The sequence below is a fragment of the Dama dama genome, chromosome 12 (assembly GCF_033118175.1).
Source record: "Dama dama isolate Ldn47 chromosome 12, ASM3311817v1, whole genome shotgun sequence".
Lineage (NCBI taxonomy): Eukaryota > Metazoa > Chordata > Mammalia > Artiodactyla > Cervidae > Dama > Dama dama.
This window is the reverse complement of record NC_083692.1, coordinates 80228297-80255100: the sequence shown is the minus strand read 5'-3', so window position 1 is coordinate 80255100 and position 26804 is coordinate 80228297. Positions and strand designations below refer to the sequence as shown.

The 26804-nt window shown below is 54.3% G+C and overlaps 1 protein-coding gene across 1 annotated transcript; it reads left to right on the top strand.

Annotated features, from left to right (window-relative positions):
- MYH6 (myosin heavy chain 6) lies at window positions 1-26383 on the top strand. The gene is made up of 37 exons (XM_061158493.1): window positions 1-204; window positions 1419-1562; window positions 1784-1940; window positions 2037-2064; window positions 2333-2444; window positions 2701-2793; window positions 3437-3500; window positions 3707-3805; window positions 4256-4359; window positions 4445-4583; window positions 6221-6489; window positions 6749-6919; window positions 8054-8363; window positions 9281-9351; window positions 9643-9730; window positions 9821-9938; window positions 10306-10429; window positions 10712-10848; window positions 12438-12693; window positions 12841-13083; window positions 13230-13406; window positions 13915-14060; window positions 14308-14398; window positions 16716-17105; window positions 17450-17576; window positions 17668-17786; window positions 18439-18635; window positions 19163-19346; window positions 19523-19688; window positions 19814-19938; window positions 21492-21800; window positions 22128-22331; window positions 23332-23457; window positions 23673-23948; window positions 25077-25172; window positions 25817-25951; window positions 26309-26383. Exons 1-37 carry the CDS (start codon window positions 4-6, stop codon window positions 26330-26332), a joined length of 5820 nt encoding a protein of 1939 aa, XP_061014476.1. The 5' UTR covers window positions 1-3; the 3' UTR covers window positions 26333-26383.
- The last annotated feature ends 421 nt before the right edge of the window (window positions 26384-26804 follow it).

Genomic DNA, 26804 nt, shown 5'->3' with positions numbered 1-26804 from the left:
AAGATGACCGATGCCCAGATGGCTGACTTTGGGGCAGCAGCCCAGTACCTCCGCAAGTCAGAGAGGGAGCGACTGGAGGCCCAGACACGGCCTTTCGACATCCGCACGGAGTGCTTCGTGCCAGATGACAAGGAGGAGTTCGTCAAGGCCAAGATCCTGTCCCGGGAGGGAGGCAAGGTCACTGCCGAGACAGAGAGTGGCAAGGTGCGTGGGACACAGCTCAGGGTGGGGGGTGCAGGGCCGAGCCACATGCAGCGGGAGCCGAGGGGCCCTGGGGGAGGGCCAAAGCCAGCGGGGGTTCAGGACGACCTCCCCTCAAGTGGCCCAGCATCTAGGTGAGAACTGACCGTTCTTATTGGATCTGAGCAAGAGTAACAAGGCCACACCAGGGATGCCCACCCCTTGCCAGGAAGGATGCTGCAGGCAGGGAACCTCAGCTGATTTCCTCCTCAGAGGGGTTATGTAGCTAAAGAAGGCACAGACACTGCATCAAACGAAGCTCCCTTCTCAAACCTGCATCCCTCCACTCTGTGCCTTAGTGTTCTCCATGGACCAACTCTCCCCAGTGCTCCCCAACCATAACAAGAGCAAATTTTGCAGATGAACACAAAGCAGGAACTCTTGAGCCAGATGCTCAGTCCAGGGCTGACAACTGGCACTCAGAAGCCCACGGTCCCTGGTCCCTCATGCCAGCCGTGAGAACTGTCACCCATCAGCAGCAGTGGCTCTGAACCGTGTGCCTTGTAGACTGACTGTCTACGAGTCTGACTGTCTACACTGGCTGACTGTCGCGTCCCCTTGAGGTGTGCAGTAACAGGCCACAACCACTGGGGGCTTTAACTATCATCCCAGCTCTGCCACTAGCAGCCACGATATACTGGCAAATCATTTATCATTTGCTCCACTGTAAAAAAAAAAAAAAAAAATGCTGGAATACCTACTCACAGGATCTCATGATGCCAGGGCATGACAAACTGGCCAATGGCAGTCAAACCATTTGATAGTGACCAATGAAGACTGTAGAGTAGATGGGTGAGATGTTTCTCCAGTAGCAGCAAAGTTTGCCTTGAGCAATTGATGCCCTCAAGCATGCCCCCAGGAGTCAGGGTAAGATGCAGATCAGAGAGCCTCTTGCCCCAAGACCCTCAGGCAGGGACTGAAAGGTGATGCTCATGGGCACAGAGTGTGGGGAACTGGCAAGACACAGAGACTCTAGGACAATCCATAAGAAGGGAGAGACAGAGGACAGGTGAATTATCTGGCATCATAGGAAGCTATGGGGTAGGGCCCGGGCACCATGACAAAAGAGCCAGGGGAACAAGGCCAGGTCACAGCCTGTTGTCTGGGAGGAGGTAAGTGGGCAGGGCTAGAGAGGGTCCTGGTAGACGTGTCTGTCCTACTGCCCCTTGCTCCCCCAGACGGTGACCGTGAAGGAGGACGAGGTGTTGCAGCAGAACCCACCCAAGTTCGACAAGATCGAGGACATGGCCATGCTGACCTTCTTGCATGAGCCTGCGGTGCTTTTCAACCTCAAAGAGCGATATGCAGCCTGGATGATCTACGTGAGTGCACCCTGCACACGGCGGGCAGCGTCCAAAGTCAGCCAGGGCAACTTTCTCAAGGGAAGGGGGTTGGAACTCTCCCTCTGCTCCCTCCCCATCCCTGGTTAGCTGCAGGAAGACAGGAGCCAGCTGGCATAACCGGGGATGCCTCTGCCTAGCACCACTGCCCATCCCAGGCTCTCCCCTCCGATTTCTCGTGACTGCCCTGTCTCCTGCTTCAGACCTACTCAGGCCTCTTCTGCGTCACCGTCAATCCCTACAAGTGGCTGCCGGTGTACAATGCCGAGGTGGTGGCCGCCTACCGGGGCAAGAAGAGGAGCGAGGCACCTCCCCACATCTTTTCCATCTCCGACAACGCCTACCAGTACATGCTGACAGGTAGGCTGGCAGCCCTGACCTGTGGCCCCTCAGCGCCACACCAGAGACCGAGGCCCTGAGCCCTGACCCCACTGCCTCTCCTCTTTTCTCTTCCAGATCGGGAAAACCAGTCTATCCTCATCACGTGAGTGAGCAGCACCCATCCACAGAGGGGCCTGGCAGAGGGGAGGCCCAGGCTGACTCCTGGGGTGCTAGGGATGGTTTAAGGCTGTGGTTGCCAGAAGCTGGGCTCTCTGAGGAGTGCCAGAGTGACCTACGGCAATGGGCAGATTCTGCAAGGAGCTAGGCCCTGGGAGAGGAGATTTGATGGCTGGGATTTTGAGGGTGCAGTGCTGAGCTTCAAATGGAAAACAGTGGGAATCTGGGTTCTAATGGGTCCATGTTGCCTCCAGCGGAGAATCCGGGGCAGGGAAGACTGTGAACACGAAACGTGTCATCCAGTACTTTGCCAGCATTGCAGCCATAGGTGACCGTGGCAAGAAGGACAATGTCAATGCAAACAAGGTAGGAGGTGGGCCGCAGGCTCAGCAGAGGGGGTTGAGGGGCAGGCTAACCAGGTGACCCCGAGCCCTGCCCTGGGGAACAGTGCAGACAGCATCCCTGAGCCCAGTACCCGAGACCTTCCCAGCAGGAGACACATTTTCTGAGGTCTGAATATGGCCCTCTTGAGCTGCAGACTCACCAGCAGTCCATCCCACTCCACCCCCACCCTCCCCACCACCGCCTAGAGATGAAGCCCTGCGCTCTGCCCCCTCTGCAGGGCACCCTGGAGGACCAGATCATCCAGGCCAACCCCGCCCTGGAGGCCTTCGGCAATGCCAAGACCGTCAGGAATGACAACTCCTCCCGTTTCGTGAGTGCACCTGACCACTGCCCACAGGCTTCATGCAGCATTGATGAAAAAAAGGGTAGAGGTGTAGTTTTGCCAAAAGTCTCCACACCTGGCTGATTGTCCTGCATTTGGTTTTGGAATATCAACTAACACACACGCACACTCCAAACCCTCCCTACTCAGCTTGGCCCCCGAGTTCTGAGAACTCAAGAAAAGAGACCCAGAGCCACCAAAGCTGTTTGTTGCAGAACCAAGTCATCGGGCTGACTTGGGTAGCATTCTATATTTTTTTTAACGACTGTTCCCAAAGCTCTTCCACGCTGTAAGTGGAAGAGCTGGAAGGAAGACAGCAGGGGCTTTTGAGGCAATTCCCCAGCCTTCCATCTGTCCAACAAGTCCCCACCCCTCTCTGAGCCCCAGGGCCTTCATCTGTGAGACCGAGATAGTAGTCTCTCCCTTGCTGGTTATTGGGAGAATGACGTGAAATCATATCAGAGGCACAAACAGGACGCATTCTGTTTTGTTCATGATACTAAACTGGGACTCCAAGGAAATCATTTACATTTCCAAAACCATCCAGGGCATTCTGGGTTGCACTGAGGTCCAGGATCTCCATCTGTCTCTTCTAGCCCCCTCCCTCACTCTTTGTCCCATCTACCCCCAGGGGAAATTCATCAGGATCCACTTTGGAGCCACTGGAAAGCTGGCTTCTGCAGACATAGAGACCTGTGAGTATGCAGGGAGCCTGGCCCCCTCCTCCAGAGTCCTCCACCTCTGCCTTCATTCCCCGCTGGGCGCCATCTTCTGTGGACATTTCCCCTCTGTCTCCTGTCTCTCTCTACTTGCCATGAGAGCCTTTCTCCCCTGACCTCCACCCTTGAGCTGATTGGCTCTATTCCTTCCTACCTGCCCTCCCACACCTCCCCTACTCCAGATCTCCTGGAGAAGTCCCGGGTGATTTTCCAGCTGAAGGCTGAGAGGAACTACCACATCTTCTACCAGATCCTGTCCAACAAGAAGCCGGAGCTGCTGGGTGAGCCCCGTCAGAGGTCCCTGCTGCCCCTGGCGCCCCCCACAAGCCCAGCGGCGCAGGGCGGACCCCTCCTCCTCCTCACCCGCCCCGCCCACCTGTCACCTGTCCCCTCCCTCCATCTGCCCAGTACCTTTCTCTTCCTCCTTCACCTTGGACCCACCTGTGTCAACTTTTGCCTCCCTTTCACACCCTTCCTTCTCTTCTTTCTCCTCCACTTTACTTCTTTTTTCCTTTTCCTCTGCGTTTGTCTCCCCCTCTCCCCCGTCGCTCCCCCACCGTCCTCACTCCCCGTGTCCCCACCACCCACTTTTCCTTTTCTTCTGGATCCTCCCCTTGGCCTTTGCTGACTGTCCTCTCTACCTGCTCCCGCTCCTCCCTTCTCCCCACCCCTTGCCCCACTGTGCCCCACTCCCTTCCCCTTGTCCCCGGCCCTGCCCCTCGGCTGGACAGACATGCTGCTGGTCACCAACAACCCCTACGACTACGCCTTCGTGTCTCAGGGGGAGGTGTCCGTGGCCTCCATCGACGACTCTGAGGAGCTCATGGCCACCGATGTGAGTGAGGAGGCAATGGCAGGGCTCTGGGGGCTCCTGGGCCGCCTGCCCCATCACCCACTCTGCCTCTCTCGCCCCGCCCCAGAACGCCTTCGATGTGCTGGGCTTCACTTCTGAGGAGAAAGCCGGCGTCTACAAGCTGACAGGCGCCATCATGCACTATGGAAACATGAAGTTCAAGCAGAAGCAGCGGGAGGAGCAGGCGGAGCCCGACGGCACCGAAGGTTCGAGGACAGGACGCCAGGCTGAGAAGGCCTGAGGGGCAGCGTGTCTGCCTCTCGTGCAGGGACGGTGCTCCGGGAGCAGAGTCTCCTCCACGCCACGTCCAAACGGGGTGCCTGTCAGTGATTCTTAAGGAGCAACATTCACAGCAGCAATGTTAGGACCACAATACAGAAAGCGGGAGGAAACCCAAAGCAGGAGAAGCAAGTGGTCGGAAGGTGGTGCCTTTTCCCAGGGGTGGGTTCTCCCCACCTGATCTAGACTCGAGGCTTTCTGTTCCATTATAACCTAGCCAGACACCACCCTCCACCCCGAACAGGCTGGATCCCAGAGGACCTGAGGCTTGTGGGTGGGTGAGGGCAGGCACATGGGAGAAGTGGGAAGCCCCTCACAGTCCTGCTAGTTTCTCAACCCCAGCTGCACCGAGCAGAAGTGAAATGGAGAGATTTCCTCCTGTGCCCAAGACTCCACCAGGCCCAGGAAAGCACAGACCTGAGTTCTGAGTATCCCCATCACTAAGGCAGTGCGTATGTGAGGGCGTCCAACCCTCAGGAGAGTCCCTCACAGGCTCTGTGCCATATTCTGCTGGGAGACAGGAGGCCAGGGGTCAGGACACAGCTCTGGGCATTGGCACATCACCCACATCACTGGGTCTCAGCTTCCTCCTCAGTGGAATGAAGCAGTAGCCCTTCCCAGCTCCCTCTGAGGCTGATTCGAGAATCCCTTGAGAAGGAGATGTGAAGGTGTAAACAGGGCTGGAGAAACGCCTGAGAATATTCCTCCTGACCTACCTTCAAGGATCCCTTCTCTGTATCTATCCAGATCAAATGCCAAACCTGAGTTTCACAAAAGCATGTCACCAGTTATCATAAAACTCTCAAAATTAAGCCAAGGAAGTCTCCTCTAAATAGAGATCATGGGGCTTTCCAGGTGGTTCAGTGGTAAAGAATCCACCTGCCAATGCAGGAGACACAGGAGATGCAGCTTTGATCCTTGGGTTGGGAAGATCCCCTGGAAGAGGAATGACAACCCACTCCAGTATTCTTGCCTGAAAACTCCCATGGACAGAGGAGCCTGGCAGGCTACAGTCCATAGGGCTGCAAAGAGTCAGACACAGCTGAGCACGCACGCAGGCACACACACAAATAGAGTTCGTATGTTGGATAGCACATTTGGAGAGCTGAGGGTCGGTGGGCTGACCAACACACTGTTAGGAATCTTGATTTTCCAGCGAATCAATTTGGTGGACACATAGATTCACTGTAGACCAAGCCCAGTCCTGGGCTAGGTCCTGGGACTGGGGACAAAGGCAGCACGGAGCAGAGGACATCATCAGCCACAGTCCCTGCACTGAGAGAGGAGAGGATGCATGAGGGTGGGGGGACATGCCTACAGCTATGCTGGCAATGGGCCAGGCCCAGAGACATGCAGGAGAGGTAAAGATGGAGGTGAGGTGGCAGGGTGGTGGGAAGTCTGGGGTGACGGAGGGGCCTCAGGCACACACTGGCTACGTCACTGTGGCAAGCCATGTGCCCTTCAGGCCTCAATTTTCAGCTCTTTAATGAGAGGGTTAGGACCTAGTGGCCCTGGGCAGGGAAGGACAGTCTATGGAAAGTGCTTCCCTTTCTTTCCCCACCAGATGCTGACAAGTCCGCCTACCTCATGGGGCTGAACTCAGCCGACCTGCTCAAGGGGCTGTGCCATCCTCGGGTGAAGGTGGGCAACGAGTACGTCACCAAGGGGCAGAATGTCCAGCAGGTGTACTACTCCATCGGGGCGCTGGCCAAGGCGGTGTACGAGAAGATGTTCAACTGGATGGTGACTCGGATCAACGCCACCCTGGAGACCAAGCAGCCACGCCAGTACTTCATAGGTGTCCTGGACATCGCCGGCTTCGAGATCTTTGACGTGAGTGGGGAGCCCAGGGTCTGGGAGAACAGGAACTCACTGGTTCACACAGGCAGCCACCGCTGGCCAAGGCCCGGGGAATGCCGTGGGCTCCCCAGGGGTGGAGATGGCCATGTGTCTTCAGGGGGCGCTCCCTCCCTGCCCTGACCAGAGAGAGGCCAGCCACACCCATTGCCAGGCTGGATGCAGCCCTGGGCCGACCCCTCGGGCCACAGACCCCTGCCCGCCTGACCTACTCCTCCCCATCCCCGCCCTGCAGTTCAACAGCTTCGAGCAGCTGTGCATCAACTTCACCAACGAGAAGTTGCAGCAATTTTTCAACCACCACATGTTCGTGCTGGAGCAGGAGGAGTACAAGAAGGAGGGCATCGAGTGGGAGTTCATCGACTTTGGCATGGACCTGCAGGCCTGCATCGACCTCATCGAGAAGGTGCTGCCTCGGCCCCTCCACCCGGGTCCCTGAACCTGCCATCCCAGACGAAGTGGCAGCCCTGTCCCTCGACACCCAGGAAACTAGTCGCCACATCCCCCAGCCTCCCTCCAGGCCCTGCTTCCCCTCACTATGACATCGCAGGCATACACAGGTCCAGCCCTTCCTTCTCTCCCCAGCACCTAGGACCTTGTCCCATATGGGGGACACCTCCCAGGGCCTGAAGAGAGAGATGTAGTGAAGGAGGAGATTCCTGGCCCCTCTGATGCCCCATGAGAAGCAGCATTCGTGGAAAGGACCTAGGCTGAAACTAGACACATTGGCTTCCCATCCTCTCCCAGTTGACTGAGGATAAGCCAGTCTTCAGGCCCTCTTGTCTGTGGAGCGTCCTCAGAGGACACCCCTTGTCCTGGCTTGCTTTCAGTGAGCCTTTGCTGAGGGAGGCAGAGCCCGCAGCAACTGATGGTCCCCCAGCCCAGCCATGACCAGTCAGAAATAGGGGCCTCCCCCCACAAGCTTTGCCTAGTGATCCAGGGCCCCGCACTTCTGGAGGCCTTGGATTCCCCCGAGATTGTATGGAAACATGTGTGTGGACTGGTGGGGTGGGGGTGCATACGCAAGTATATATGTGCAAGCGAATTCTGGGGAGGAAGTCGTGGGGTTCACCAAATTCTCAGTAGGATCCCTGTCCCAGGAAAAGTCAAAAGCTGCTACACTTTCTGAAGTGCAGGACATCGTGAAGAACCTGAATCCCTCTAACCATTCCTTGGAACACTGTTCTCTGACATACAGGCACAGGTCCGGCCTGCCCTGCAGTCTGACACCTCCCATCCCATCTGTCCCATCCTCATCCCACTCTGGGGCAGGGACATCCAGGAAGAAGGGGCAGTGCTCTGAGCCCTGGGGGTAGGGACTGGGAGTACAGGGCTCTTCTCTGGGTCCACCAGGCCAGATCTGAATGTTCTCAGATTTAGGTTGACTGCAGGAATGCTGGCTTCCGGTACCAGGACATGAGGTAGCAGCACGGGCTCTCTATGGCCTGCCAGCTACACAGCTGCAGTTTCTCCTCAGTCGGGGTGTGGGGCTCTGCAAGCCTGGGGATGTGCCCAGTGACGCTCTCCTCTCCCCGCTCAGCCCATGGGCATCATGTCCATCCTGGAGGAGGAGTGCATGTTCCCCAAGGCCACCGACATGACCTTCAAGGCCAAGCTGTACGACAACCACCTGGGCAAGTCCAACAACTTCCAGAAGCCACGCAACATCAAGGGGAAGCCAGAAGCCCACTTCTCCCTGATCCACTATGCCGGCACGGTGGACTACAACATCATAGGCTGGCTGGAGAAAAACAAAGACCCGCTCAACGAGACAGTGGTGGCCTTGTACCAGAAGTCTTCCCTCAAGCTCATGGCCACGCTCTTCTCCTCATATGCCTCCGCCGATGTCGGTAAGAGGGCAGCCCTCCACTGCCAGAGCAGTTCTGGAGGTGCAAGGGGCCAGGGGCCCACTGCTTCAAACCACGTGACTCCAAAGGCAGGAGGGGGACTTCCCTGGTGGTCCAGTGATTAAGGCTTCATGCTCCCAATGGTGGGGGGTGGGAGTTTGATCCCTGGTCAGGAAACTAGATACCACATGCCGCAATTAAGAGTCCACCCGCTGCAGCTAAAGATCCCACATGCCACAACTAAGACTGGCACAACCAAATTAAAAAAAAAAAATACTTTTTTAAAATTAAAAAAATAAAGGCAGGAGGGAGCCATAAGAGGGAGGACAAGAGAGCCCACAGCAGCCCATCGGTGCCATTTCTGTGGGAGTGTGATTTTCCCCCTGGGTTATGGATGTTGGTATACATGTTCTGCATCTCTTCAAGACTCAGAGCAACTGAAAATCAGTGCCAGAGGCACCCGCGTCGCTGCAGCAGGCCTGGCATAGAACCATGTCTGCAGGAGGCTGCAGTAAATGTTGGGAGCATCCCTGAATGTGCGGTAGAACAAATGAGCCTCCCCTTCAGAGAAGGGAGAGAAAGGGTGTGGATTGAAATGAGGAGGGTAAAATACAAGAAAAAAAGTAGAAAGTGGAAAAATGTAAGCAAGGTGTGGGAGGTTAGAGAGAGAGGGAGGAGAAAGCACTAATGTTATTTCAAGACCTACTGTGTGCCAAACAGTGGAGAGGCAGTCTAAAGCTTTGATCTTTTCTAATCTTCTCTATACCATTTAAAGGGACTCACTCTCCTCTTCATGAGAAAACTGAGACTTGGAGATAAATTGTCCAAAGTCACACAGCTAGTGAGCAGCAGAGCCCTGCTCCGGCTCAAAGGGTCTCCGATTTCAAGCCCTGGTTCATCATTCCTTCTCTTGTTATTAGGGGACAGCAGTAAAAGCAAAGGAGGCAAGAAAAAGGGTTCATCATTTCAGACAGTGTCAGCCCTCCACCGGGTAAGAAGGGCCCAGAGATACCAAGAGACTTGTGGTGGGCAGACCCAGCCCAGAGCATTTTGTCTGCACCACCCCTAACCTGATGCTCTTGAGTCTGGGGAGGAAAGAAGCTAGAGTTATGTGATTGTTTTTGGCATGTAAATTCTACACAAGCCTGAATTCACATCATAAGTTATGTATCACCTCCCAATCCCTTAGAGGGTTCTGGTGACAGGTTGTCTGGGGCCCGGGGTCAGGGACTAAAGGGATGGTCACTGTGGCTCCTGACCTCCACCTCTCATCTGCCTCCAGGAGAATCTGAACAAGCTAATGACCAACCTGAGGACCACTCATCCTCACTTTGTGCGCTGCATCATCCCCAATGAACGGAAGGCTCCCGGTGAGCGACACACAAGGGTCTAGTCTGGATAGGGCATTTGACATCCACTTGTCCGGAGGCTGACCCCCTGCCTCTCCCCTCCTGCTGCAGGGGTGATGGACAACCCCCTGGTCATGCACCAGCTGCGCTGCAACGGCGTGCTGGAGGGCATCCGCATCTGCAGGAAAGGCTTCCCCAACCGCATCCTCTACGGGGACTTCCGGCAGAGGTGGGTACCGAGGAGCCGCAGGACTCAAGTAACAGGGAGACCCTGGGCAGCCTTGGGGGGAGGGGAGTCTGTAGCTGGCCTCAGATTCTGTGAAAGTGAAAGTGTTAATCGCTCAGTTGTGTCCGATTCTTTGCAACCCCACGGACTGTAGCCTGCCAGTCTCCTCTGTCCATGGAATTCTTCAGGCAAGAATACTGGAATGAGTAGCCATTCCATTCTCTAGGGGATCTTCCTGACCCAGGGATCGAACCCAGGTCTCCAGCATTCCAGGCAGATTCTTCACTGTCTGAGCCACCAGGGAAGCCCCTTGATTCTGGGCAGAGCAAATCAGTGCAGAACATGGGTAACTCCAGGCACCTCCCTCCAGGTATCGCATCCTGAACCCAGCGGCCATCCCCGAGGGTCAGTTCATTGACAGCAGGAAAGGGACAGAGAAGCTGCTGGGCTCCCTGGACATTGACCACAACCAGTACAAGTTCGGCCACACCAAGGTGAGTCTGGAGGCCCTTAGAGTGGAGGTATAGGATACCCAGCCACACTGAGTGGAACAGCTGGGAGTTCCGAAGGCAGACTCTGATTTCTGGCTTCCCGTGTCAACCAAGAGTTGGGACCCAGCTTCTGTTCAGTCTTGTTTTTCACATTTCACTCCCAGGTCTAGGGTATGCAGGTGATGGGGCCCTGGGAAGCTCAGCCAGGGTCTCCCACACTCTCCCTCCACCTTGGCTACCCTTCTCTGAGGCTGCGGCCCCCTTGGCTCTACCCCTTGCCCCCAGGTGTTCTTCAAGGCAGGGCTGCTGGGGCTGCTGGAGGAGATGCGAGACGAGAGGCTGAGCCGCATCATCACCCGCATCCAGGCCCAAGCCCGGGGTCAGCTCATGCGCATTGAGTTCAAGAAGATCCTGGAGCGCAGGTGAGGCTTGGAGGGAAAGGGAGACGCACTCTCAGAGATGTAAGAGGCAGACCAGCAGAGCTCAGAGGTGTGGGCCAAAAGACCTAAGTTCAATCCTGGCTTCATCACTTACTAGCTGGTCTGGACAAGTGACCAGTCTGGGTCTCATTTTGAGTTCTTTTTAAAAAAAGGAAATTCCCCATAGGGAAGTGAAAATTAAGACTCCAACAAGATACTATTTTAAAACACTAGACTGTAGCCTGCCAGGCTCCTCCGTCCATGGGATTTTCCAGGCAAGAATACTGGAGCGGGTTGCCATTTTCTTCTCCAGGGGATCTTCCGGACCCAGGGATCAAACATGGGTCTCTCACATTGCAGGCAGACTCTTTACAGTCTGAGCCACCAGGGAAATATGTGCAATCTCTTTGGAAAACAGTTTATCATTTTCTTTGAAAGTTGAACAGTTACATAGCTTTCCACTCCTGAGTGCATTTCCACAGAGAAATATCTGCATGTGAGATAAATACTTGCACATGTTCACAACATAAGACAAAAATGGATCTTTATAGCAGCATTGGTCAAAACAGCAAAGTTCTGGAAACAATTTGAGTTTTCACCTGCCGGAGAATGGGTAAATAGCAAACTCATTTGGGGAATATTATCAAATAATGAAAAGGAGGGGACTAAAACTACATGGTACAATACATTTGAGCCTTAAAAGCATATTGCTGAGTTAACAGAAGCAAGTCACAGAAGGATGCATATATTATGATGCAATTTTTATAAAACTCAGTAATAATTTTAAAAGAGCATCCCCCTGCAATGCAGGAGGTGCACAGGAGACTTCCCAACCCAGGGAACTTCCCTGGGTTGGGAAGATACCTCATAGGAGGAAATGGAACCCCACTTCAGTATTCTTACCTGGAAAATTCCATGGACAGAGGAGCCTGGCAAGCTACAATCCATGGGGTCACAGAGTCAGAAGTGACTGAGCACACACACACATAGTTTAAAAATACATACACATATGGTTAAAATATTTTTGAAAGAGTTAGGAAATGAAAAACACAAGATTCGAGGTAGTGACTGCTTCTGGTGAAAGGACCGGAAAGGGGATGAAGTGAAGTCTACAAGTAGAATCAATGAAGGCAATGCTCTACTTCTTGTCTGGGTGATGAGTTCACAGATAAACCATTTTGCTTCATTCTTCATAACTTACACATACATTATAGACATTCTTAAATGGAAAATGCCATGTTCTTAACATATTTGAGGTTCTTAGGATATTAGAAACACTGAACACAGTAGAGATGCTATCATTGGTCGCTTCCATAGCTACTACTACCCCAGTAAGGAAGATATAAACTGCCCTTTTGTTGAATTGATCAATTAACAAACATTTATGGAGCAATTCCATGTTCAGTGTGGTAATGCTGGGGTGGGGTTGCATATCAAGGCTACAAGAGCAGGTTCCTGCCCTCAGGTGCCCACAAACTTGTTCAGATGTGCTGGGATCCCAGTGCAGTGGGATCTGGGCCAGTGCAGCTGGCCCCATGACTGGAAAGTGCTCCTTCACAGTGCGGCTCCCTGCCTCCGTTTTCCTTTCCCAGGGATGCCCTGCTGGTAATCCAGTGGAACATTCGGGCCTTCATGGGGGTCAAGAACTGGCCCTGGATGAAGCTCTATTTCAAGATCAAACCACTACTGAAGAGCGCAGAGACTGAGAAGGAGATGGCCACCATGAAGGAGGAGTTTGGGCGAATCAAAGAGACACTGGAGAAGTCGGAGGCTCGGCGCAAGGAGCTGGAGGAGAAGATGGTGTCCCTGCTGCAGGAGAAGAATGACCTGCAGCTCCAAGTGCAGGCGGTGAGACCGTCTCTCTATCCCCCTCCCCTGGATCCTAACCCATCTCATCATCAGGGACTATGAGTCTCCAAGCTTCAGCTCTCTTTAAACACTCTGGACCTCTCCTCTCTTTCATCACCAGCTCTCCTCTCTGTCCTCTTCTCTCAGGAACAAGACAACCTGAATGATGCGGAAGAACGCTGTGACCAGCTGATCAAGAACAAGATCCAGCTGGAGGCAAAGGTGAAGGAGATGACCGAGAGGTTGGAGGACGAGGAGGAAATGAACGCTGAGCTCACTGCCAAGAAGCGCAAGCTGGAAGATGAGTGCTCTGAGCTGAAGAAGGACATTGATGACCTGGAGCTGACACTGGCTAAGGTGGAGAAGGAGAAGCACGCGACAGAGAACAAGGTGAGGGTGGCTCCCTTTGACTCCAGACTGAGTCTCAGGATTCCCAGACCTGAGTGTGGTCCTGGCCCTTGGCCTTGGAGGTCTCCATGGATGTATCCAGGTTGGTGATGTTTAGCCCTAAAGCGGATGGGGTTCTCGGTCAACAGGTGAAGAACCTGACAGAGGAGATGGCTGGGCTGGATGAGATCATTGCCAAGCTGACCAAGGAGAAGAAAGCCCTGCAAGAGGCCCACCAGCAAGCCCTGGATGACCTTCAGGCTGAGGAGGACAAGGTCAACACCCTGACCAAGTCTAAAGTCAAGCTGGAGCAGCAGGTGGATGATGTGAGTAGGAACAACCATGCTTCCTTTGTCTCTCTCAGGTCAGGATTTTGCAGGCAATGCCAATGGCAAGGGGTTTGCAATCCCTAAAATTAACTTCCATACCCCCTGGGGACCTTTTCTTCCTGTGCATGCTTGTCACTTCAGTTGTGTCTGACTCTTTGCAACCCTATGGACAGTAGCCCACTAGGCTCCTCTGTCCATGAAATTCTCCAGGCAAGAATACTGGAGTGGGTTGCTGTGTCCTCCTTCAGCAGATCTTCCTGACCCAGGGATTGAACCTGCAGCTCCTGCATTGCAGGCAAATTCTATACCACTGAGCCACCTGTGAAAGCCCCTTTCTTTCTACAGTTCTTCACTAGGCTGGGTCTCTGAATCCTTCATGTCTGCCGGGATGACTGCTGGCTTGACTTCCAGTCCCACTGGACTTTGGGTTTAGAAGGGAGCAGAGGGGGATGTATTGTGGACCTCAGGTTTTCTACACCCTGTTCATTTTTACTTTCTCCACCAGCTGGAGGGATCCCTGGAACAGGAGAAGAAGGTACGCATGGACCTGGAGCGAGCTAAGCGGAAGCTGGAGGGTGACCTGAAGCTGACTCAGGAGAGCATCATGGACCTAGACAATGACAAACTGCAGCTGGAAGAAAAGCTCAAGAAGTAGGAGCTTACGGAGGCTGGGAGGGGGTCCTGGGGGTGTCTGGCCTTAGGGTTAGAGCTCAGGGTGCTGCACGGCCTCTGGCCAAGGTTGCCCAGGGCACAGTGGGAGCAAGCAGCTCAATCACAGCCCTTCCCCTGCCTTCACTTCTGGGGGCCAGAGGGAGAGGACTGGTCCTTGCATGCAGAGGCAGGAGGAGAGGATGAGGGCAGAGAAAAGAAAACCACCTATCACCTCATTCTTCTCCAGGAAGGAGTTTGACATTAATCAGCTGAACAGTAAGATTGAGGATGAGCAGGCACTGGCCCTTCAGCTGCAGAAGAAACTGAAGGAAAACCAGGTGAGGTTCTTCTGGGTGCAGCCACCAGGGAGCTCAATGGCGCTGAGACAGCTGGGACTGCAGGATCTGCTTAAGGTTCTAGACAGTATCTAGACCTCTGAGCTCCCCGGAGGCCCTGCGAGCCCTGACTTCCAGGCACCTGGGAACATCAACCTTCCCCCATTAAACCAATAATGTCTTATTTCATCTGGGCTATTTGGGGAGGTGGGTGGGGATCATACTTACTAAAACGGCTTCTCTTGCTGAGCTATACTCTGCCTAATGGGTTTTCTTGTGCTTAGTCGCTCAGTCGTGTCCAACTCTTTGTGACCCCATGGACTGCAGTGTGCCAGGCTCCTCTGTCCATGGAGATTCTCCCAGCAAGAATACTGGAGTGGGTTGCCATGCCCTTTTCCAGGGATCTTCCTGACTCAGGGATCAAACCCAGGTCTCCCTCATTGCAGGCAGATTCTTTACCATCTGAGCCGTCAGGGAAGCCCAATGGGCTTTCTGCCCTGGGACCATTAGTAGGGCTCGGTTCTCCTCCAACCCTTCCTTTGGTGCTTCTCTCCCCTCATGGGGGTGAGAAAAGCCTTCATGGAGACCCTTCTCCTGGGGAGCTCTGTTCTTATCCTTCCCAGGTACTTGCCTTGCCACTAACTTGGGCTGAATCCCCACAGAGCACTTGAGTCAACTCCTGAGACCTTGAGCAAATCACTTCCCCTCGTGCAACTCAGATTCTCCTCTCATCTGTAAAATGGGACTAATGACCCCTGCCTTGCAGAGGACCAGAAGAGATACTGTACAGGAATCCACGTTGTCAATCAGGAGGCTACGTATACATGTGATTTTTAGTATAGCTCAGGTTACAGAAGTCAGCCAGCCCCTTGCAAGACGTTCTTTTGTCTGCCCATGGCTATCCCATCCCTCTGCAGGAGGAGACTGAATTAACAGCCAGAGTCTCCCTTGCCTTTCACGCACCCTGAATTTTAATGTGCTTTTAGTCCTGTGTTTGTCAGAAGAGCCCTGGAGGCAAGAGAGGCAGGTACTCTCCTCCTCACTTCAAAGCTGCAGAAGTTGCATGACCACATCTGGATACAGTGACTCCCAGGCCAAGGGGATTCAGCTATTGACCCCCTCATTTCCTGAAGAGATTACAGCTGGTGGAGAGGGCCAATCTCCCCTCCGCATTCAGGGCCGAGGGTCCAGGCTGCAAGTGACACGTGAACACAGTTCCACTCCTCTGGGGGTTACTCAGGGGTTGGCCTGCCTTCAGTGATGCTCTTACCTCCCATCTTCTTGGGTGCCCCTTCTGGGTTTTAGCCAGAATATTAGAACATCCCCGGGTTCTTCTACCCTGGGTCTGGGCAACCTCTTTGACTCTTAGACCCAGAACAACAGTGCAGTTAGCCTCACCAGATTCTGGCAATGCACTGTGGTTCCTTCTTCCTGTCCAAGCTCTTGCCCCATCCTGGGAGCAGAGGTATCATGGTCCTCTCTCTCCTGCTCCCAGGACCACTCCCCCTAAACACACACACACACACACACACACATTCCATCAACACCACCCATAACCACAGATGAAAGGATCCCACCAAACCTCCCTTTTGCTCCTGGCTAGTCAGGCAACAGATCAAAAGGTAGATGGGCCAAGGCTAAGGCCAAAAAAATGAGGTGGGAACATGATACAGAAAAGGGCATCCTGCTAGCACTCTCCTGGCCTGGAAGGGAACAATCAAGCTGGAACCCAGCCATGGGCATAAATACAGTAGGCTCTGGAGAGTGAGGAATAGGTTGATTAGACTTGGTGGTTAACTCAGAATATTATAAAAGTTTTTGATTGAGGCATATTGTTATAAATATTTGTAAAACACAATCACCAGCTTTCCCGTCTCATCATTAGCAGAGTCTAGTGAATCCGTGGAATTTCTGAGATTCAGGATCTCACGGGATCTCAAGACCCCTCTCTGAACACAGATTCTCAGGATTCAGGGCAAGAGATACTCAGACTGGGTCTGAGGTGCCCCTCCAGGAAACACATTAAAGGTGTGGCTTCACCCAAATTCCTATTGGTGGTCTGTGCATTATAGGATGTTTAGCAGCCTCCCTGGCCTCTGCCCACTAGAGGCCAGTAGTAACACCTCCTCTCCAAGTTGGGACAATCAAAAATGTCTCCAGACCTTGTCAACTGTCCTCTGGGGCACAGACTGTCCCCTGGTGGGAACCACTGCTCCGCAGGACCTGGGCATCTTGGCCAAGAGCCTTCTAGAGTCCTGGGAGGGGGTTCCAATGGAGGGGCCCAGGCACTGGGTCTGAGCCCCCTCCGTGTCCCGCCCAGGCACGCATCGAGGAGCTGGAGGAGGAGCTGGAGGCCGAGCGCACCGCCCGGGCCAAGGTGGAGAAGCTGCGCTCAGACCTGTCCCGGGAGCTGGAGGAGATCAGCGAGCGGCTGGAGGAGGCTGGCGGGGCCACGTCCGTGCAGATCGAGATGAACAAGAAGCGCGAGGCTGAGTTCCAGAAGATGAGGCGGGACCTGGAGGAGGCCACGCTGCAGCACGAGGCCATGGCGGCCGCCCTGCGCAAGAAGCACGCCGACAGCGTGGCCGAGCTGGGCGAGCAGATCGACAACCTGCAGCGCGTGAAGCAGAAGCTGGAGAAGGAGAAGAGTGAGTTCAAGCTGGAGCTGGACGACGTCACGTCCAACATGGAGCAGATCATCAAGGCCAAGGTGGGCCCGGCTCTGCTCTCCTCACCCTCTCCTCCCTCACCGCCTCGCAGGGTGCCTTCCTTCCACTTCCTCCCTCTGCCATCGCTTATTCTCACTCCCTTCCTCACCCTCTGGTCTCTCTCCCTCTCACCCTTGCACCCGCCTTGCCCTCCCTCTGCCTGTCCATCTCCTCACCACCTTTCCCTTCTTTAATTCATGCACCCCCTTCAGATGGTACCCCTCCAGCCCCACCCCATGTCACCTCCCCTATCCCCCCACCTCTGTGTTCTCCCCCACCTTGGCCCTCCTGTCCCTCCCCCAGCCCCTCCCACATTCACCTCTCCCGTGTCCCATACCGTCTGAAGGCCAACCTGGAGAAGATGTCCCGGACACTGGAGGACCAGGCCAATGAGTACCGGGCGAAGCTAGAAGAGGCCCAGCGCTCCCTCAATGACTTCTCCACCCAGCGAGCCAAGCTGCAGACTGAGAACGGTGGGCACCCTTCAGCAGCCCTGTGCCTGCCCCGGGGTAGAGCATCAGTCGCCCCCTTCCCTAGCCCACAAACCCTTCTTCCCACCTGCAGGTGAGCTGTCCCGGCAGCTGGAGGAAAAGGAGGCGCTGATCTCCCAGCTGACCCGAGGGAAGCTGTCCTACACCCAGCAGCTGGAGGACCTCAAGAGGCAGCTGGAAGAGGAGGGCAAGGTGAGGCCAGCCAGGTGGGCAGTGGACGGGACTGAGAGCTACCCTGGGGCAACCAACCTCAGGAATGGAGGCTGGAGTGAGGCTGGAGACTACAGATAGGCCTCCAAAATAGAAAGACTTTCAGGCCAGGTTCTTCTACTCTTCAGCTAAGCCACACCCAAACATTACTGAATGCCTCCTTCCCTTTTTCTTAAACAAACAAACAAAAAATTATTTATTTGGCTGCACCAGGTCTTAGTTGAGGCTTTTTTTTTTTTTTTTTTTTTTTTTGAGGCATCTTTACTTGCGGCATAGGGAATCTTTTTTTTTTTTTGCACATGGAATCTTTAGCTGTGGCATGTGAACTCTCAGCTATGGCATGTAGGATCTAGTTCCTAGAGCAGGGGTCAAACTCAGGCCCCCTGCATGAAAAGCACAGAGTCTTAGCCACTGGACCACCTGGAAAATCCCCCTCCTTTCCTATATGGGACAAGGTGGGCAAACTGGGAAGGTACCTCAAGATGTTGAGATTCCACAACACCAGCCCTCACCCCAAAGGAGGCTGGGACCTGATTCAAGCTCATAGATATGAAAAGATCTGAAAAATGGGGCGAGGGTCTTCCCTCCCACCTTCCCAGAAGCTGAGCCCACCTGCTGGTTCCGCCCCTCCCAGGCGAAGAATGCCCTGGCTCACGCGCTGCAGTCTGCCCGGCATGACTGTGACCTGCTGCGGGAGCAGTACGAGGAGGAGACTGAGGCCAAGGCCGAGCTACAACGCGTCCTGTCCAAGGCCAACTCAGAGGTGGCCCAGTGGAGGACCAAGTATGAGACAGACGCCATCCAGAGGACCGAGGAGCTGGAAGAGGCCAAGTGAGTCCCGGGCAGCGCCCCCACCCCAACTCTGAGAGAGGAAGGAGCAAGAGGACCTCGGGGGAGACAGGCAGAGTGGGCGTGGGAGCAGATTTAAGAGGGAAGACAGGAAGTGGGGAGAAATGTGGTGGGCAACAGAGGTGCTTGGGAGGGAGCCTGGATCCTGCACTCTTGAGTGACCCCTGGCTGGCCCCGACTCACTTCCTGTGACGGGCGAGCTTTTGGCCCGGGTTATACCTGATGCTCACGTATAAGACGAGCAAAAAGCTTGTTGGTCAGAGGAGCTACCGCCGATCAGCCTGGGTGGGGTGGGGTAGAGACTGCCACCCAGAGGCCGCTGCGGGTAGGGAGGAAACTGTTTTAGGCACCCGCAGCCTTGGCTCCCTGGAGGCTGGGCTTCCAGAGCATCCCAAGGAGCTGTGGGGAGGGGCCTGGTTCTTCTCATCCGGCAGTTCTGATATGGGTGGTTCCAAGGCACCACCGTTCCCAGGTAGAGTCACACACACACACCCAACCACCCTGGGCAGGAAGAAGCTGGCCCAGCGGCTTCAGGACGCCGAGGAGGCCGTCGAGGCCGTCAACGCCAAGTGCTCCTCGCTGGAGAAGACCAAGCACCGCCTGCAGAACGAGATCGAGGACCTGATGGTGGACGTGGAGCGCTCCAACGCGGCCGCCGCCGCCCTGGACAAGAAGCAGAGGAACTTCGACAAGGTGGGCCCGGGCTGGGGGCCGCAGCCAGGGGACAGAACAGGTGGACAGGCTGGAGTCAGGAACATCCTCCCAGGAGGCTGAGGCCAGGGGAGGCTGGGCCCAGGAGCGGGACCTGGGTCCCGGAGGTGGGGCTGCGGCTGCCCCTTGAGCCGCGTCCGGCCGTCGGGTCCCCGCAGATCCTGGCCGAGTGGAAGCAGAAGTACGAGGAGTCGCAGTCGGAGCTGGAGTCCTCGCAGAAGGAGGCGCGCTCCCTCAGCACCGAGCTCTTCAAGCTCAAGAACGCCTACGAGGAGTCCCTGGAGCATCTGGAGACCTTCAAGCGCGAGAACAAGAACCTGCAGGGTGCGGGCGCAGGCCGGGAGGGGTGGGGCAGGGCGGGTCCGCACGTGGTGCCGCCCCGCGGCTCCTCGAGGCCTTCCCCGGTCGGAGCAGGCAGCCCCCGACTGAGCTGCCCGCCCCTCCCACAGAGGAGATCTCCGACCTGACTGAGCAGCTGGGAGAAGGAGGGAAGAACATGCACGAGCTGGAGAAGGTCCGAAAGCAGCTGGAGGTGGAAAAGCTGGAGCTGCAGTCGGCCCTGGAGGAGGCCGAGGTGAGGGCTTGGCTCTGCCTGGACCCCTGCCTCTGACCCTCTCCTACCCACCTACCATCACCCTCCTGTCTCTGACCCCCTACTCTCCCTCACCCGGTGGTGATGCTGACCGAAGACAAACTGTTAGATCATTTTCTTAGTCCGAAGTCATATACCCAGTACCCACTACTACTTCCAAAGCCAGAGTCTGCACAGAGGAAAATGCCACAGCTTGATCATAGGTTTTTGTTTCCCACTCGGTTTATAAAGTTGAAACCTGGCCATCATAACAACTCCTCAGACAGGGGGTGAGAGTGTCAGCTCCAGAATCAAACAGATCTGAGTTTGAAACTTGGCTTGAGGACCTCCACTGTGTCATTGGGCAAGTTCCTTAACCTCTCTGTACCTCAGTTTTCTCATCTGTAAAATGGCATTAATTGTACATACCTCCATCCCTGAGTTAGGAAGATTGCCCTGGAGAAGGAAATGGCTACCCACTCCAGTATCCTTGCTTGGAAAATTTCATGGACAGAGGAGACTGGTGGGCTACAGTTCACAGGGCCACAAAGATTTGGACAAGACTGAGTGACTAACACTCATAAGATTTTCAGTTCAGTCATTCAATCATGTCCAACACTGCAACCCCATGGACTGCAGCATGTCAGGCTTCCCTGTCTATCACCGATTCCAAGAGTTTACTCAAATTCATGTCCATTGAGTCGGTAATGCCATCCAACCATCTCATCCTCTGTCGTCCCCTTCTCCCGCCTTCAATCTTTCCCAGCATCAGGGTCTTTTCAAATGAGTCAGTTCTTCGAATCAGGTGGCCAAAGTATTGGAGTTTCAGCTTCAGCATCAGTCCTTCCAATGAATATTCAGGACTGACTTCCTTTAGGATTGACTGGTTGGATCTTTTACGCATGACTATTATGATGATTAAACAAGGTAACGCACTTAAGAATTCAATATATATTAGCCATTGTTCACTGTTCATTTTTAAGAACCTGGGACTTCCCTGGTGGCTCAGACGGTAAAGAATCTGCCTGCAGTGAGGGAGACCTGGGCTCAATCCCTGGGTTAGAAAGATCCCATGAAGGAGGGCATGGCAACCCACTGCAATATTCTTGCCTGGAGAATCCCCATGGACAGAGGAGCCCGGTAGGCTAAGGTCCATGGGGTCGCAAAGAGTCAGACACGACAGGGACAGTACAGCACAGCACAGACATAGCCCTGAGATTTGGGGCTTCTGACTTTTTTCACTATAGGGTGAGGGACTTGGGAAACAAAGAAACGTTTGAATTTGTAGTTGTAGAAATCCTTCCTTTTTCTATGGTATTTTAGATGGGTCAGGATCATGCAATGTGAATGTTGGAGCGTCTTAGCAATTGTGAGGTCAAAACATTTCCTTGATGAAGGAACCCCAGGGTATCCAGCATGTCCTCCCCCACAGCACCCAGGTGGCCTGCGATGCAGGTCCTGCCTCACTGTCTCCAGCTGACACCTTGCACCCTCTTGGCCTCCCTCCCTGACATGCCCTGAGCCCTGACTGTCTAATTTGGTTCCTCTCCCCTCAGGCCTCCCTGGAGCATGAAGAGGGCAAGATCCTCCGGGCCCAGCTGGAGTTCAACCAGATCAAGGCAGAGATTGAGCGGAAGCTGGTGGAGAAGGACGAGGAGATGGAGCAGGCCAAGCGCAACCACCTGCGGGTGGTGGACTCGCTGCAGACCTCCCTGGACGCAGAGACGCGCAGCCGCAACGAGGCCCTGCGGGTGAAGAAGAAGATGGAGGGCGACCTCAACGAGATGGAGATTCAGCTCAGCCAGGCTAACAGGACAGCCTCAGAGGCCCAAAAGCACCTGAAAGTTGCCCAAGCCCATCTAAAGGTAACAGAAGTGAGGGCTCTTGGAGAGGGATAAGTAGGTTTGCTCATAGGAATGGTGAAGGCCCGAGGAAAGGGTCCTGGGCTAACAAATATGAGAGCAGAGGGACCACCAACCTCCTGGATTCGGAGGCTTGAAGGAGGAGAACTGATCAGGCCCTGGAGCGTGTTTTGGACCAATCCCACCTGTGGGCCTGGAGATCTGAATGTGTCTCCTGAGGTTAACACGAGCTTAACACTATAGGGAGGTTAACACTATAGGGAAGGGTGTATCAGATCCCGAATGGAGGCCCTGATGGGGGCCTCCGCACATCACCCCTATCCCTGGCAGGACACTCAGATCCAGCTAGACGACGCGGTCCGTGCCAACGATGACCTGAAGGAAAACATTGCCATCGTGGAGCGGCGTAACAACCTGCTGCAGGCCGAGCTGGAGGAGCTGCGGGCCATGGTGGAGCAGACGGAGCGGTCCCGGAAGCTAGCGGAGCAGGAGCTGATCGAGACCAGCGAGCGGGTGCAGCTGCTCCACTCCCAGGTGAGGAAGCTAGGGGAAACCTGCTGAAGGCCAGAGACAGGATGTCTAGCAATGTTCTGAACCAGATGCCCAGAGAAAGCGTATGTCCAACCAGGATCATAAATTATTTCATCTCCAGCTTACACCTGTCAGTCGTGGCTGCAGAACTACTACCTTGAGAAAGGGGTCTAAATGTAAAAGCCAGTCTCAATTTGCTCTATTAATGGGACTCGTGGAGTTTAAAGACAGCTTCCTTTGTGGCTCAGATGGTAAAGGATCTGCCTGCAATGTGGGAGACTGAGGTTCCATCCCTGGGTCAGGAAGATCCCTTTGAAAAGGGAATAGCTACCCACCCCAGTATTCTTGCCTGGAGAATTCAATGAACAGAGTAGCCTTTAAGGCTACAGTCCATGGGGTTGCAAAGAGGTGGATGACTGAGTGACTAACACACACATCTATTTGCAAGTCAGATTCTCCACAGAGCACCATTTTTGTGCAACCCCATATACACTGTTTTCAGCTATACTCAGCAATGAGTTTTTATGTCCATCTTATTGCACTGCCCTGTGGAATTCTGTTCCATAATCTAGTACCTATGGGAATGACATCACCCACTGACATCATCCTGTCTTCCTTACCTCATTGCATTCTTTCTATAACTACAATCTCTTCCAGGATACAGTCCTTTTAAAAAAGTTGTACCTGTTTTTCTTGGACTTCCTGCAAGGAGGGATTCCTTGGAATTTCCTTTCATTCCCCTACGTAGACATGTTACTAAAGAGCTCAGGAGTAGAACTACAGCCCCTTTCCTGCTTGAAGTCTTCAGATCTGAGTCATTTTCCATATAATGTCTACAGTACACATATTTTCATAGGAAAAAAAGAAAGCAGATACAAAACAAGGAAAATACTAAAAGCAAGGCATGTTTTTTAAAAAAACTAGTTCTAATTTTCTCTGGATAAAGGTGTAGAATCATGTGACAAAGGATATACATCCAACAGTTTTCTTTACCCTTTTCTAGAACACCAGCCTTATCAACCAGAAGAAGAAGATGGAGTCAGATCTGACTCATCTCCAGTCAGAAGTGGAGGAGGCGGTTCAGGAGTGCAGGAACGCTGAGGAGAAGGCCAAGAAGGCCATCACGGATGTGAGTCACTGCACCTTCCTGCCTCCCCAAAAGACTCAAACAAGGGCTGTGGGCCCAGGCCAGGCCACTGTGCTGTAACAACAGTGACTCCAGCATTCTGTGGGCTTGAGGGCCTCCAGGACCAAATGTCAGGTTGAGAAATAGGTGATCCTTATGGGAAAGAAGAGGGCCCCCCACCCCCGGCCCTGTTCTTTTCCACTCTCTCCCGCGCGCAGGCCGCCATGATGGCGGAGGAGCTGAAGAAGGAGCAGGACACCAGCGCGCACCTGGAGCGCATGAAGAAGAACATGGAGCAGACCATCAAGGACCTGCAGCACCGGCTGGACGAGGCGGAGCAGATCGCGCTCAAGGGCGGCAAGAAGCAGCTGCAGAAGCTGGAGGCCCGGGTGCGGGAGCTGGAGAACGAGCTGGAGGCCGAGCAGAAGCGCAACGTGGAGTCGGTCAAGGGCATGAGGAAGAGCGAGCGGCGCATCAAGGAGCTCACCTACCAGGTGCGGGCGCTGGGGCCACGCCCTCAGAAGTAGCCGTGAGAACGTATCCCTGGCCCCGCCTGACCCACGCGGGCTCCGCGCAGAGCCCCCCTGCCACCTGCCTCTTGAGAAGCTGTCTTGGGATTGGTTTTCTTTCACATTCTCTGAAGACAGGTTGGCTTGAGTCCATGAATTTTCTTTTAGCAAAGGGAGAATCTGCTGCTACTTCTTGAAAGCTCCTGAACCAGCATTTTCGTAGATGTTTAATAACCTGAAGTGCTACCATGAAGGCTTCAGAACCGTCCAAGGCATCTTTCCACCAGCCTCAGAGGCAGGGGCGTTGTGTGGCATTTAGTGATAAAATCAGGGATGGGAAAAGACTCAGATCTTCCATGGAATTCCTGGGACAACAGATAGAAGGCCTTAGAGAAGGAAGATTCCAGAATGTTCTAATCCTTCCATCTGAATAGCTCACAGCTTTTGTTTTTGACCTATTACTTCCCAATATGCCTGGGCAGGAAGGACAAAAAAAAAGAGGTGTTGGTTCATTTGACAGCTGGCTATGAGAGGCATGGGGAAAAGGTACAAATGAAGAACTGCAGGTGTGTTGTGTGGGTGTAAGTAGAAACAGCATCCTAGCAGAAGCAGTGATCAGGAGTGATTAAGCGATGTAGGAACCATTGATCCTGGTGCTCAATACCTGACCCAGAACAATATATACTAGGTTATGATAATTAGAATGATCTGGATTATGATAATCCCTTCTTTCTATTTTCCTCCTGAGTCCTCTCTTGTCACTCGAGGCTCACTGCTAAGGAGAGCATCTGTGGTGTTCCAGATTAGATCTGGAACAGCCCTGACCTCTCCACATTATCATATGAAGAACTCCTGTTTCGTTCCAAGTCTCTCCTGTTTCTCACCTCAGGGCCACAGCCCTCTTTGCTTTTTAGATCCTAGCATGAGAACTTTGCCATGCCCTTTGACCTACAAGTCACGTCAGAGATGATGTTTGTGCACAGCCTCTTTGGCCTGGCCCATGGGAGGGAGGGGCGGCTGAGGCGTGGGAAGAGAATGGGATGGTGAGGGAGGGAGAGATGACTGCTCTTGCTCCTTCCCCAAAACTGACCTCTCCCACCCATCTGCCCCCAGACAGAGGAAGACAGGAAGAACCTGCTGAGGCTGCAGGACCTGGTGGACAAGCTGCAGCTGAAGGTCAAGGCCTATAAGCGCCAGGCCGAGGAGGCAGTAAGTTCATGGCTTTCTCCACTTCCTGTGTTTCAGAGCCAACAAGGGTCCACCCCAGTGTGGGACCCGGACAGAGGGATTGCTGTTTACTTTAACTCTCAGAGATGTGGCAGGCACTCCTGAGTTAACAAAAGCAAAGCTTATTCAACCCAGGACCTACCCACAAGCTGCTTATAATCCATGTACCAGTGAGCCCAAGAGAAGACAGTGCAGCTGCTAATGCAGCTTGGAGGGCAGCCCGTGCTGAAAGCTGGATGGTGGCAGGGGAACTGGGCCTGGAAAGGGGCCTGAGCAGGCACAGCACGGTGGGGAAGACATCCTGGTGAGCAGAAGTGCGGCTGTGAGTTGCTGATGAACACACCCGTGCAGGAACCCCTAGGGGTCGGGGAGCGTCTGTCAGGGTCACAGTTGGACCGGGGTGGTCAAGCTGGATTCTGAAGGGGACGGACCAGGCAGCATGGGATTCCTCTTGGGCAGTGGGTAGCCTGGATTCTGAGTGCTGGGCATGTTTGTGGAGAGTGCCAAGCCAGGAGGAGCAGGACACTTTTGTTGCAGGAACATGGGTGATGCATGACAGGGAGCCCCTGGATTAGGAGCCTGGGCACCCCCTCATCTCATCCTCCCATCCCCCTGAACCCCCGCAGGAGGAACAGGCCAACACCAACCTGTCCAAGTTCCGCAAGGTGCAGCACGAGCTGGATGAGGCGGAGGAGCGGGCAGACATCGCCGAGTCCCAGGTCAACAAGCTGCGGGCCAAGAGCCGCGACATCGGCGCCAAGGTGGGTCCCTCCCCAGGCCCTGCCACTCACCCCCATGGCAGCGCAACCCCAGCATCAGTGGCCCCGAAAGCAGTCACTGCGTCCTGTATGTGGTTAGTCCTGAGGGTCCCACAGCCCCCACACCTGGGCATCCCCCTCCTGCTCAAACAAGCCCCCTACAGGCTGGAACCTCCTTAGAAAGTCCAGTCCCAACCTGCCTAAACCACAAAGACCTCTAAAGGGGACCCCAAGATTCCCAAGGCCTGAACCTCTCCCCCAAGGGCATCTCCCTTAGGCCCCTGAAAGCCCCGGAGATTTCTCCCCACACCCTTCCTTCCTCTCACCAGCTGCTCCCTCACACCTTTTATTCTTTCTCAGCAAAAAATGCATGATGAGGAGTGACGCTGCCTCGGAACCTCACTCTGGGTGACCTCCAATAAACATGAGTGCCAGACTTTGCCTGAGCCCCTGTCCTTCCCGCCGGCTGGCCAGGAGCCGTCCTGGACTCCTTGGGGGGAGGGTGGCCTGGCCCCTGCACCAGAGCTGGAGGAATCAAGACACCCCACATCTCCAGGGAAGGAGCTGAGGACCAGAGGGGTGCGGCAGCCTGTCTCACCTGATCCCCACACTGCTCAGTCAACCAGCCACAGGGGACGGGAGGGAGACATTTCAAAAATGGAAAGAACAAAGACATACAGAGGGTGATCCAATTCCAGACACCTAGAAACAGAATTTCACTGCTGGAACTGAAGTCCTCCTCCACCTACCCCACCTCCGAAGCCACAGGGGTTATAGGTGTCCTGTTCCCTCCAAAACGAACTCCCCACTGATGCCAGGAGAGGCTCAAAGCTGGCTAGGGATGGAGATGGGATGG

Excerpts from the sequence above, each read along its gene's own strand:
- MYH6 (XM_061158493.1), top strand. The coding sequence starts at position 4 with ATGACCGATGCCCAGATGGCTGACTTTGGGGCAGCAGCCCAGTACCTC. Across the intron at positions 1,941-2,036 it reads CTACCAGTACATGCTGACAG|ATCGGGAAAACCAGTCTATC; the intron begins GTAGGCTGGCAG and ends TTTCTCTTCCAG. Across the intron at positions 3,806-4,255 it reads CAAGAAGCCGGAGCTGCTGG|ACATGCTGCTGGTCACCAAC; the intron begins GTGAGCCCCGTC and ends TCGGCTGGACAG.